Source organism: Pteropus vampyrus, unplaced genomic scaffold, assembly GCF_000151845.1.
Source record: "Pteropus vampyrus isolate Shadow unplaced genomic scaffold, Pvam_2.0 Scaffold9, whole genome shotgun sequence".
NCBI classification, from domain to species: Eukaryota; Metazoa; Chordata; class Mammalia; order Chiroptera; family Pteropodidae; genus Pteropus; species Pteropus vampyrus.
Genome location: NW_011888790.1, coordinates 6,273,352 through 6,286,976, shown reverse-complemented (window position 1 = coordinate 6,286,976; position 13,625 = coordinate 6,273,352). Strand labels below are relative to the sequence as shown.

At 36.2% G+C, this 13,625-nt stretch overlaps 1 protein-coding gene across 1 annotated transcript in view; it reads left to right on the top strand.

Moving 5' to 3' along the window:
- Window positions 1–215: 215 nt before the first annotated feature.
- Window positions 216–13,625, top strand: part of TSPAN8 (tetraspanin 8) — a 35,959-nt gene continuing 22,549 nt past the window's right edge. Inside the window, exons 1-2 of the mRNA XM_011374299.2 lie at window positions 216–630; window positions 12,091–12,153. Of these exons, the coding sequence (XP_011372601.1) occupies window positions 571–630; window positions 12,091–12,153 (123 nt within the window). The 5' untranslated portion in view covers window positions 216–570. The remainder of the gene's footprint in view (window positions 631–12,090; window positions 12,154–13,625) is intronic.

Here is a 13,625-nt window from a genome sequence, read left to right as displayed (position 1 = left end):
TTGTTGTGTCTAAGCCTTCAGGGTTGGCATATTTCTAAATGCATTTTATGGTATCTGAAATTTTGCATGAGAAAATGCAATGCAAAAAATGATTTGAGACACAATGTCCCTTTATCTCAGAGCAAAACAGTCTTATTTCTGAATAGTCAAAATAGAAGGCAGGCAAGTCAGGTCGTGGTTTCTGAAACCTAACAAGTTAGTATCGCTGTGCCACTCTCTCCACGGTTCAGCGCCACTCCCTTAACTTGATATCTGTTTACTTTAGAGGAAGCAGTTTTTGAGAAAGGAATCATAAATATCCTGGCCCAGTGCCCCAGAAGCCATGACAAGCAAAAGAACATACTTACCTAAAGATAGCCTTTGTGATATTTAAATGTGTGGGTTAATTTTTTATCCACTTTAATAACTAGATTACCTTTCCACCCGATCCCACTTCTTTGCTTTTTATTTCTGCTCTGAAACCGTGGGCACGGAAATCTCTGCAGACACATTACTCCAGAGCATATTGCAGGACAGTCTTATAACGAACAGTTAAATTCACGGCATCTGGATTCCTGATCCTTTTCCGACATGGCAGGTGTGAGTGGCTGTGTAAAATATTCTATGTTTATCTTCAATTTCTTGTTCTGGGTAAGTGTTTTTCTTTTAATTATCAATTTTATGCAAGAAAGGGGATCTTGATATAAATATCATAAATGAGAACAGACTCTGCACTAAAGAAATAGGAGGAGGAAGAAAATGTATTTTTCCATTTACTTGTTTGGTTTGTTTGTTCTTTCTTTGGTTATTTCAGTAATTGAAAATGAGCCAATGACTCAAAAAAGTGCACTTCAGGATCTGTGAGGATAAACATTTCATAAATGTTTTGATATTGTTACCAAACAATAACAGAGGGAAAAAACCCTTAATTAAAGGACAGTTATTCTTAGTTGTATATCATGCAGGCCTCCCTAGTTTAAGGACCCTGTGGGAACAATCTGATCTGATTCCATTCGGATGGAACCCAAGCCCCTGAATCTTTACATCTATCTGGGTTTGAAACAAGTGGATGATGGGATGTTGGAGGATAACGACATGAGAAGAGAATTATTTTCAGAGACCCAAAGAAGAAACAATGGGTCATAAAAATCTTGAGAGGGAAACAGCAAAATTATTTAATCATGAAAAGATTAAACTAAGCTACTAGGTTCATATCGGCAATTTGAAATTAGGATTTTGATGTGTCATCACTCTACCTTTTAATAGACAGGTTTGTATTTTAGCAAGTTCTTATGTGTCCCTTAAACATTTCTTGACATAAGACATAGCAAACTAATTGATAACTAGATTCTAACATTGGAAAATGGAAAAATTAGATATGGAAAGGGAATAAAGTAAAGGACAGGCCAAGATATTGGAAAACTGATGTTATCATTTTTAGAATAAATGGCACAATTATAGATTGTTCAAAAGTAAATTATTAGAAATAGCTCAAAGTGCTCAAATAAAAAATTTATTTTGTATACTGTTTTAAAAGTTGGCTTATGTCATATAAGCAGGAGAGAGTTCTGGTTTTGTTTTTTTACCTGGTTACCTTCAGCAAATAGGCAATTGGTACCTAAATGTTGGTAAATTTCTGTTGTATTAAAATAATAACATACACAAATACGGTCTTATTGTGTAGAATGACTTTCCTTTCAATGTCAATAGCCCTAATGAGTACAGGTGATATTTGGTGAAGTAAGTGAACATATGAATAAATAAAATAAAGAAGTTTTGTCCTTTGCACTTTCTTTTTTTCCTAGAAAAAAATGGTGTGCCTTTGCAAATATTAAATGAAGATCATGAATATATACCAGCTTTTTAAGTTAGTCCTGATAAATTTGTTCCCTTGAAGATTCAAAATCGGTTAAACATTGAAAGTAGAATATAAACAAAAAAATGCCTGTGTACTTTGGATGGTTTTGTTTTTAGCTTTTTACTATGGAGAACTTTAAACATTCACAAAATAGGACAGGGTAATGAATCCCATCATCCAGCCCCAACAGCTATAAAACCATGGCCGATCTTTCCTTGTCCAGACTCTCATCCACCTTCCCCACCCCATGTTATTTTGAAAGAAATCTTGGATATATCATTTCATCTGTAAATATTTTAGTATATATCTCTAAATGTTACCACAAAGTCATTATCTCACTAAAAACTTAATAAGAATTTCTTAATCAATTATCGAATATTCATCCAGGGTTTAAATTTCCAATTGCCTCATAAACGTTCCTGTTCGAATCAGAATCCAAATGAGACCCACACATTGTGCTTAGTTGATAAATCTTTTATGTCAATTTTCATCTTTAGGTTATCTCTCCATCTTTATCTTTTTTTTTTCATCCTTGAAATTTTAGGTACTGGCGTGTCGTTTTATGACAATTCCCACAGTCTGGATTTTGCTATTTGCATACCCACAGTGTAGTTTAAGATGTTCCTCCATCCTTTGTATTTTCTCTACTTTAGTATTCAAATCTGGCAGCTTGATAAGATTCAGGTTATTACTTTTGGCACATACAACTACTTTAGGAGTGATACTGAATTCTTTCATCAGGAGGCTCATAATGAATGTCTGACCATGTCACTTTTTATGACGGTAGTAACCAATGATGCTCAAGAACCTAGATCTTTTGTTTATTAAGCAGTTCAAATTGGTGATAATACATTTCTATTATTTTTCTTTTATTCATTAGCTAGAATGATATCAATGAGAAATTTATCGCTTATTGATTGGTTACCGGTGGTACCCAGTTTTTATTTTTAAAAGTAAGCAAAAATGTTTTTTACTCTTTACCTAAGAGATTTCAAAATTATGAGTTAATTTTCTGGTATGTAACAGCGATAAGCAAGTATTCTTTAAGTATCCTATGAAATAATAAATTTAAGTGCCATCATAGTTCTCATCCTCATTTATGTGTAATTTATTACATTTTTGGCCAGTGGGAACATCTTTAAGTTGGTTCCTGAGTTCTTTTGACATGATCCTAAGAATTTTGATAACTTCTTTACTATTTGGTAGGACAAGATGTTCCAGGCTCACTTACTTATTTCCTTCCCCAGACCTGGAATAAGCTATTTTGCCAAGAAGTCCTGATACCTGCTTTCGTTTTTTTTTAATTGTAATCATTGTCTTTTTATGATACAGAATATATATGGCCCATTTAAACAAACCAGAATATAAATATGAATAAATGCATGGCTCCCATGTTTAAAACATGTCCTAAGTACCCAAATCAGTAACAATCCTCATTACGAAATTATGAAACAGTTAAAATATTTCTCTGTTGTAAAAATACAGCATAAAATGCAAATACATCTGAGGTCAGTGTTTCATTAAATAGCTGACCAGGAATTTGGAATAGATCTACATTTTAAATGAAATGGTAAGACAGTCTAAAAAAGGAAAATGTTATGGGTTCAGGATTATATTTAAGATTAGAGCTCAAGGTAAGTTGTAGAGATCTGTACTATGCTGTACCTTGACACTGTTATTACTTTCCTGGAGAGTTCTGGTTATTTTTTGGTTATCATCATTTCTTTGTTTTTCTGATAATGAAGATAAATTTTTCTGATGGTATAGATTTCAGTTAGATATTTCTAACTTCCCTGGGGGCAAAGGACTTGTTCTTACCATCAGCATAGTGTTAGGATCTACACTCTCTATATGAGCATCTTGAAGCGGAGTCTGTGGATGAGAGCAACAGTCTTAAAGACCGATGATAACTTCTCAGCCAACAGGTGACATCTTTTCATTCAAAATCTAGACAGCAGGAGGAGTCTCTGAGGTTAGGGAACCATTCTTATTTCTACTCTCTCTTTACCCCCCAACTCAGAGTTCTCAGCTGGAATTTTACAAGCTTTCATAGGAAATTAGTAATTTGTCACATTCCTAATGTTTACTTAAGCAAAATTTTAACAGTCTCACTGATGTGGTTTTCTTGTAGATACTCATAGCCTTATGTTTTCAAATGCATTCTTTCTGGTGTAATTTAAAAGCTAAGCCTTTGCAAAGTAGGGACAGATGTTGAAATATCTCTAAAATATGCCTATGGTCATTTAAGCTAAACATACCAGTTTCTTTTGTGAGAGAACTTGAGATTCACCACATAAATATGCAGTGATTTCCATTTGTTAGAATGAATAGTTGAAGAAAAACATGTAAAAGTGAAAATCACTTCTAATCACTCATGCTAGAGTGTGATGCAAGTGAATTGGAGGTGCTGTAGATGGTAGATAAATTATAGGTACAGTGCCTATTTCTCTGAGTCTGTGTCAAAACAGATGAGCTGCCCACATTTTCCTATGTTCCTCTCAGATAGGTCAGGCTTGGGAGTACAGTTGCTGCTTGGGGCATCTTAGGAGTCTGGGTAAGCATGGAGCAAAAGGCCTTTGGCCAGTGATTTGGTGGAAACCATTGCCAGAGGAAGAGAGCTGTAGAGAGGCCAGCTCTTTCTGAAGGAAAACAGAGTGAAGGAACATTACCAATCGCAAATGAGGTGAGGTGACCAGGAACTAAGGTGTAAAGTCGAATGTATCAGCAAGTGAAAGAAGCCAATGCGCCAAGCCATTTGAAGAGAGCAGAAGGAAATTAGAATTTGGAGAGTATCCAGGAACCAGCATTTTGATGTTCATCATTATGTTTTATGTGGTGCCTGGGTTTCTAGATTAGATGTTCTGAGAGCGATTAGAAGAGTTGAGGCAGAGCAGACGTAATTATGAGATAGGGGTATATTAAAAAATACGGCACAATTATATTTCATTCTGTCAGTTGATAAAATCCCTCAAGATAAAGTCTTGACTGTGGCTGATATGTGTGAACATTGTAAATATAGCAGTTGCCTGCCACTATGCAATCAACATGGAACGATAACAAAGGTGAAAGGCATTGGAGGCCAGTGGCTGAGAGCTCAGGCTCAACCTCAGCTCCTATATCACTAGCTGTATGTCCTTGGGGAAATCGGTTAACCTGTCTGCTTTAGTGTTCCTTATCTGTAAAACTGGAGATAGTAGTGGTATCTACCCAAGGAGTTGTCCTTTTTTAAATTACATTTATTGAGGTGACATTGGTTAAAGTCATATACATTTTAAGTGTATAATTCAGTAATATGTCATATATGTATTGCATTGTGCATTTACCACCCAAAGTTAAATTTTTCTCCATCATCATATAATTAAACTCCTCTATCCCTACCTATCTCCTTTCCCTCTGGCAACCGCTAAATTGTTGTCTGTGTCCATGAGTCTCTGCTTGTTTGTCATGTTTGCTTGTTGCTTTCAGTTTTATATCCCACATATGAGTAAAATCATATGGTTATTCTGAAGATTAAATGATTTAATTTGTATAAAGAACTCAAAATAGAGCTACATAAATGTTTAAGAAGTGGATATTTCAGCCAGCATTATATGGGCATTTTTATGAGACAAAAATATGAAACCACTGTGCGTAGCAATGAATAAATTCCATTGTTGAAAATTGCAACAGAAGAGGAAATAAGATTGCAATAATTATGATAAGGCAGAAATTCTTCTATTATAAATTAAGGGACTGGAAAGAAATTATATTTTTTAAACAAGCAGATTCAAATCTTGAATTCACTCCACATTGCTTTGTGGCCTGGAACATGTTCCTTGACTTTTCAGAGCCCTAGTCTCTGCGTTTGTGAAGTGGGGATGATAATTTTACCTCACAGGATTAATTAAGAAGATTCACTAAGGTACTTTATGAAATCCTATAACCAAGGGTTTACATACAATCATAGTTCAATTAATGCTATTTTTCCCAATTCCAACCACCTTTTTTTGTTGTTGTTTTTTTTTACTTTAAAAGTGTTGATATTTGGTGTGATAATATTCTGCACATAATATGATTTTAAAATTTAAATATAATTTTTGCCATACTCTGACTCTCCTCTGGCCTCATGGAGCAAGAAATCTGTGGGGCTAGAGGAATATGCTCACCCCGAACCCGCCTCCACTTCGGATACCTGGGACCACAAAATTCCTTGCCCAAATGACCCCAAACCTGTTCCTGTGGTCTGCACAGGACCTTTTCCAGGAATGACCTAGGGGGAGCTCTTTGCCAGGAATGGGAGCATGTTGTGCACAGAGCTGGTTTGCAGGCTGCGGTATCCATCCACATTCTGTTATGTCCCTCAGAGTTCAAGACAGAGTTGGAAGTGAGGAATGAGGCCCAGGGTTGGCTCTCCCCAGGCTACCCGCTTCTGGTAGCAGACACTGAGAATTCTAAATCAAACCTTGTCTTATAGGTCATTAAGTGGGCACATTCGTCAAGATAGGAAGATAGAACATATTTTGTATAAGTTTATTACCTTGATTTATAACTTTTCAATGCAGAGATCCATGGTCTTATTTATATCCTTGCCCCAGGCTCTGCAAATGTATATATAGTTCTGCAGGCGTTACTTTATGGAGGTAGTACTTTTAAAACAAAGTGATAAAACATTCCCTAATGTGCATCATTTTATGATTCAGAAACATTAGGATGCAAACAAATGCTGAACATTCATCTCTCTTTACATAGTTTAAAGTTATGTGAATTTTAGTGATTTTATACTTTAGCACAGGAAAGAAAACCTGAAGCACATTTACCCAGCCAGGCCTTATTTGTGTCAGAAGGAAATGTGATCCATTTCTTTCCCTTAAATTCAGAGCTATTTAAGATTAGAATTAGCAGCAGTTGTGCTGGGTGCTTGGCTTACTTAATAGGTTTGGAAGATGTCTATGAATGCAGCCATAGGGACACTTTGCTGTGTACTTAACATGCATTAATATAATAAATATCATTTATTTGGGGAAGATAGAAAATCCAAAATATCATCATTTTGCGGAAATAGAAAACGATAATAGCAGAGCCAGCTAAGAATTGAAGTGTTTCATTTACTCCAGTGGTTGAAAGCATCAGAAAATCAGATACTATGTGAAGGCTGGGAAGCCATCTAAGTAAATCAGAGCCATATTAGGCCATGACTGTAGAGAGAAAGCACAGCAACCTTCCCTCCAACAAGAGATCTGAGAATTAATACAATCACTGTTATTAGAGAGTGAGGCAAAGCACACACCCTACTTTCAACTAATAAGAAATCAGAATACGTCTCATCTCATTAAATGATGCATCAGGGAAAACCAGTCCTAATTTAAAAAACATTGTTGAATCCGTGAAACAGACTGTTACCCCGAAGCCTTAGGAGACAAGCACACACCCCTGAAAAAAACACTCCAGCATCCTGAGAAAAGCATCAGGAAATTGGTATCCACAATGCTAAGTCAGAAAACAACCCCTCATGAAATGGTGGCTGGAAGCCATGAGAGAAGATAAAGTTAACTTTAAAACCATAGAATGAGATGAAAAATGAAATGAATAAAATAAAGGAGTACTTCAAGTAAACCAGGAACACAATGATAGAATTAAAATCCACTCTAGAAATCATATTAAATGGAGGCAGTGATGTAGAATCTTAAAGTGAGACGTTGTCCCAGAGGAAAATCAAAAAAGAGATACATGATGTGAAAGAAGATGATAGAGAGAATAGAAAATGGAAATCCAAAACGATTGGTAGTCCTGAAGAAGACAAAATAAATGGAACAAAAGAGTGATCCAATTAACATAGAAAATTCTCACAAACAATGATTTCACAGTCTGCATTATCTTACCGCAATGCAATTAAACTAGACTTTTAAATACATGTTTAATAAAAGAGGAAACTTGAAAATTAACAACAGTAGTACTGTTTGAGAATGTTAGGGCCATCACGAGCCTTGCCTCCTGTATTCATGGCCTCTAGTGTTCTGGGGTTATAGTAAAAACAAATCTCGTAGTTATTGAAGTTATCCATTTGGATATTTTTTTATTCTTTCGTAACCCCCCAGGAGCAGTGTGGGAAGGTTTCCCTTAAATTTATCTAAAGAGCATCTATTTTGGACCAATAATGACGTAGCTCACAGTACACGCTTCCTCCTAGCATTGCACTAAGCACTTTCTTCCATTTTCAACACTCTTCAGAAACACTTTGATAAACACCAAAATCAAGAGGCAGAATAGAGAGAGAGGGAGAGAGGGATGACTGGAGGATACTACATAAGAGAAGAGGACAAATCAGCTTGTTCTATACCATTTATTTGTGTCCTGGATGGTGCTTTACCTCTTCTTCCTGCCTTGCATTAGTCTGCTTGGGCTGCCATAACAAAATACCATAGACTTGGTGGCTTAAATAACAGAAATTAATTTTCTCACAGTTCTGGAGGCTGGAAGTCCAAGATCAAGATGACAGCTAATTTGGTTTCTGGTGAGGCCTCTCCTCCTGGCTTAAAAACAGCTGCCTTCCTGCTGTGTCCTCACATGGTTTTTCCTCCCTGCACGTGTCCATAGAAAAGGAAAGATCTCTCTCTTTTCCTCTCGTTGTAAGGTCACCAATCATATCAGCATAGGATCCCACCCTTATGAGCTCATTTAACTTTAATTACCTGTGAAAAGCCCCTACCTCAAAAGATAGTCACACTGGGAGTTAGGGCTTCAACATGTGAATTTAAGGGGGATATAATTCAGTCCATAGCACACTCATAAGCAAATATCAAAATTACCTCTTTTCTTAGAACACAGGCTCTGACCAACTGCATCCTCGTTCCATAAAAAGAAAAATGTCCCACGAGAGCTGAGTGACAATGACTCACTGGGGAGTGGGGGTGGGGTGGAAGTAGGCCTAGTAGCTTCTGCAGTGTCCACTCACTGTGGGCTGATCTGGGGGCTCATCAGATCAACACATTTCCTTTTATAACCTTATCAACAAAAAGTAGGACAGAGCTAGATACTTATTTCTTAATTTTTACTCCCAATTATTTAAAACAATATAAAAAGATTAGGGAACAAACCCTTAAAGCCAAACCGGAAAAGAGCTCAAAAAACCATTATGATGGCCAGACTTATAAAAATTGGGATAAAATAGCTTAGTATCAATCATGACCCTACAATACTTGTTCCTGACAGAAAATCAATTTACTTTTAAAGTAAATCATTCAACAAATTTATGAATGATTTAATGTTATTAAGACTCTCTGATCTTTACATGTGAATTTCTTCAGTAGGTGAGGGTGATAAATTTTAAACATTTATTTCTTTTTGTTTTTAAGATGAAGTTTGAAGGCAAGATAGAGATAGGGATGGAAATGATAGTTTGGCTAACTTCAAAATCCCTAAGAAAATTTATCTAATTATGAATATTGAAGTTGGGCAAAATATTCTTGATCTCTGAAATAACTGAATACTCTTTCTTTTTCTTTCATAAAAGACTTTAAATATTTAGGGCTGTATTAGGTTCACAGCAAAATTGAGAGGAAGGTACAGAGATTTCCTATATATCCTTTGTCACCACATATGCATAGTTTCTCCCATTATCAATATGACTACCAGAGAGGTACACTTGTTATAATTGATGAATCTACATTGATACATCATAATCACCCAAGGACCACAGTTTACATTATGGTTGATTCTTGATGGTGTAATTTCTATAGATTTGGACAAATGTATAATTACATTGATGTGTATCATCACTATAGTATCATACAGAATATTTTCACAGCCCTAAAAATTCTCCATGCTCTGCCTATTCATTTCATACCCCTTCCATCAATCCCTGATCTTTTTACTGACTCCATAGTTTTGCATTTTGCAGAATGTCATATAGTTGGAATCAAACAGTATGTAGCAATTTCAGATTAGCTTCTTTAACTTAGCAATATGCATATAAGTTTCCTCATATCCTTTCATGGCTTGATAACTTATTTCTTTTTAGCCCTGAATACTATTATCTTGTCTGGATGTACAGCAGTTTTTTTAATGCATCCACCTACTGAAGGACATCTAGGTTGCTTCCAAGTTTTAGCAATTATGAATAAAGCTGCTCTAAAAGTCTCTGTGCAGGTTTGCGTGTGGACGTAAGTTTTCAACTCTTCTGGGTAAACACCAAGGAGTGGTGTTGCTGGATCAAATGCTAAGAGTATGTTTAGTTTCTGAGAAACCGCCAAACTGTCATCCAAGGTGGCTGTATCATTTTGCATCCTGCCAGCAATGAACGAGAGTTCTTGTTGCTCCACATCCTACCAGCATTTGGGGTTGTCAGTGTTCCAGATTTTGGCCATTCTAATAGGTGAATGGTGGTTTCTCATTGTTATTTTGATACTCCTTCTTTTAAGTGTTAATATTACAGATAACTTTCTGTGGTTGAGACTAAAAGCTATTCGAGGGGAAAATATGGTTGATTTAATACGATTTCTGAATGATTGGATGTCTAAAAATATTGTGAAAGTGAACTAAAAAGTCATACAGAAACAAACAAAAAATAAGCATTTAAACAATATCATACTCTTAGTCTTTAAGAGTTCTTAAGGATTTTTTTATAGTTTCATCAATAAGTATCAGATAAGGATAATAATTATAATATTTATTTAGATAATTAATTTTTTTCAGTTAAAGCTAAAAGTCAAAGTGACTATTCGGGTAATGTAAACCTTCTTGTGAAAGAAGAAAGAAAATATTAGTGAACCAATCAAATAAACAAAAAAATCCAGCTGCTATTAAAATTACTGAAAATCCCAGAGTCTCATTATCATTTGACATAAATTCCTACAGACTTATTTATTAACAAAGAACTGTTAAAATGAGTATCTATATTCATCTGCAAATGAAATTAGAATGAGTTGAAACAGAGAGAAGAAATAAGGAGTTTTTTCAGGCTCTAAAGCTATTATTTTCAATGGTTTGTATTTTACAGTATGTGCATGTGCTCACCTGTTAAGATAATTAAATTTGTATAGGTCAGTTTTAATAAAGAGCTTTGGTTTTCCATTGCGTTTTTGTAGGAGTAGAAGCATGTAGTAGAGGCAAGATAGGGTGGTGCTGGTTTTTCACAACATGACTGTTAGCTCTCAGGGAGTTTCTTTATCTGAAATGAAGGGTTTGAATCAGGATGATTTTTGAGATCTTTTAGGGAACACAGATTCTTTAGTTATTCAGCTATTCATGACACTCGCCATTCCCTAACAAAGCCGTTGACTCTACTTCTATGGCAAACTTAATGAGAAGCTATTAAAAGTGAAACTGTTGTTTTGGGATTCCAGACATATGACTCAAACAGGCATGAAAGCAATGATGCTACAAGGTCACTGGACTCAGGCATTTCTCTGTCAGGGCACCATAAACCAGAATAGTCTAGAAAGTCCTCCAAGGCCTGCTGGGTTAGGTATGTTACCGTGCTTATTCTCAACATCTCTATCTAATAATAGATCTTTGATTTTTTTTTTTTTGAGGCCACAAAATATATATCTTTTTTAAAAAAAAAAAACTAAAAGACAAGGGTTTTCCTTACACAAAAGTAAAATGTGTTTCACATTTTATGTGTTGGCCTTGGTCCAAATTAAATAATCTGGTAAAGCCATTAAAGGAATTTAAGACTTTAAGTACTGTTCCTCATTGTTCTTCTTCTCTGGGTAAGCTTTACTACCTCAAAGAGTTTTAAAAGAGTTTATTTTGGTACAAAAAGTGTTATAAATCCATGTTGTTTAACTGCAAATTTTGTCAAATGTTCTGCATTTTCCCTGTCTATCCTAACTTTTTGCTTCTTGAATCTCGAAGGAATGTTTTGTAATTAGTCAGTTATTCACTTTCTTTTGGTCTAAGCAGCTCCTCAGAGACAAACTCTGGGGGCTAATAAGGATATTTTGTCTTTAAACTGTTGTGACTTACATTTTGTATAAGCAAAAAGACATTTATAACTGAAACGTGGAAAATCATCTTTCCCCTACCCCATAGTAGAGATGACCCCTTATCCTAGACCTATGAATGGACTGTAGATGGGAAACTTTCTTATCAAACCAATTACAAGGAAACATTTTAGCGATTATCTTCACCTGAATATGCCTCACTTATGTCTTTTAGGTCATAATGGTATAATTAATGATTAACCATTGTAACCAGATAGCTAGAGGTATATGAAATTAGAGTTGCAGTTTATCTTAGTTGTACTCTAATACATATATTTTTTCTTCCTGCAGCTATGTGGTATCTCGATCCTGGCAGTAGCAATTTGGATACGAGTAAGCAAAGATGGTCAAGAGGTAAATAAATAAATATATGCTTCTCTGCTCCAAGAATAGTTTTATTCCTCTTATAATTATCAAAGCAATGACAACAACAAAAATAATATTTATATAGTATTTTCCTTAACTGCCTCATGTAATTATTTGCATTGATATGTGATTTTGTAACTTAATTCAATTTAATTAATCAAAACTACTCACTCTGTGCCTGGTACTGTGCTAGGCATGCGTCAGTCCTTCTGGAGAATGGAGAAGGTACTTCGAAAATAGGAAGATTGCAATGAAAGTGGAGGTAGGAAGGGTCCAAACTGGGAACTAGTGTTGTGGCCGCCAGCCCCCGATAGACACACGGACTACCAGAAACCAGTGAGTTATAGGAAGCACACTCTTTATTCAGCCAGCCGGGTCTACCAGGGGTATGCAGACCCCAAATTAGGCAGCCCTGAAATGTAGGGGTACAGGGTTTTTAAGCACTATACCCCATTCCTCATTCTGTCTGAACACAAAAGTCTATTTTTCTTCTATTTACTAACTGTCAACCCACAGGTTAGTTGTGCAAGCGGGGCTACAGAAGCACAAAGCTTATTGTTAGAATGTTATGTTCCCATGGGTGATAACCTATGTTCCCATGGGCGATAGCCAAGCAGTAATTTTCCAGCCAGCACATTAGCTTCCATCCTTATTTGTTAAAGGCCAGCTTGAAGTGTGGATGGTGGATATAGACCACCTTTCCACTCCACCAAGAACAATTTTGGTAGTCTAAGAAGTTATTGACAATAATTTGGCTGATTCCAAGGCGAGGTGGTGGTTCAAAGGTGAAGAAGGTGAGAAGTTCACTTGGAGAAGAATTTGAATGTGCTTCAAAGGCAACAGAGTACAAAGATAGTTGGTAACTTACCTGTGTCAACTGAGGGTAACCCCTTATAACAGTAAGAGGCCGGTCACACTGGTATAACTCAGCAGTTGGCTGGGGATGTCCAGCTTCTTGCCCTCCAGATAGGATTAGCATGACTCTCTTCTCCCCACCACACACATGCCAGGCCCCGTGACAAAGCTCTTACCAAGATTTCTACAGGTCTGGAGAAAATTTAGTTCATACAGTTAATTCCGGCTCCAGTCTTTGTATTCCACATGCACTGCTTCTTTTCCATACAACGGTATCGCAAATGTAGAAAGAGCATGTGTGTGTGCGGAGGGAAACGGGTGAGAGTGTGGGAGGGTTGTTCTATTAGTTTTACCCAACATCATGCCTCTCACCATTTCCTGATGCCCCTGCTTCCACTCCTCTCTCTCCTTCTCAGTGGCGCTCCAGCTTTCAAATTACTGTTCTTACCTCATGCAGGGCAGTTTTCTTGTTCTTTGTTGTCTACGCTCTTGCCACTACTCTGGATCACATCTTCTACTGGTAGGGCCTTTTCAAAGCAGTTTCTCAAAAAGTTTCTCTCTCTAAGAGGAATATGGATTTTTATTTGGTAATAATTATTATTAAG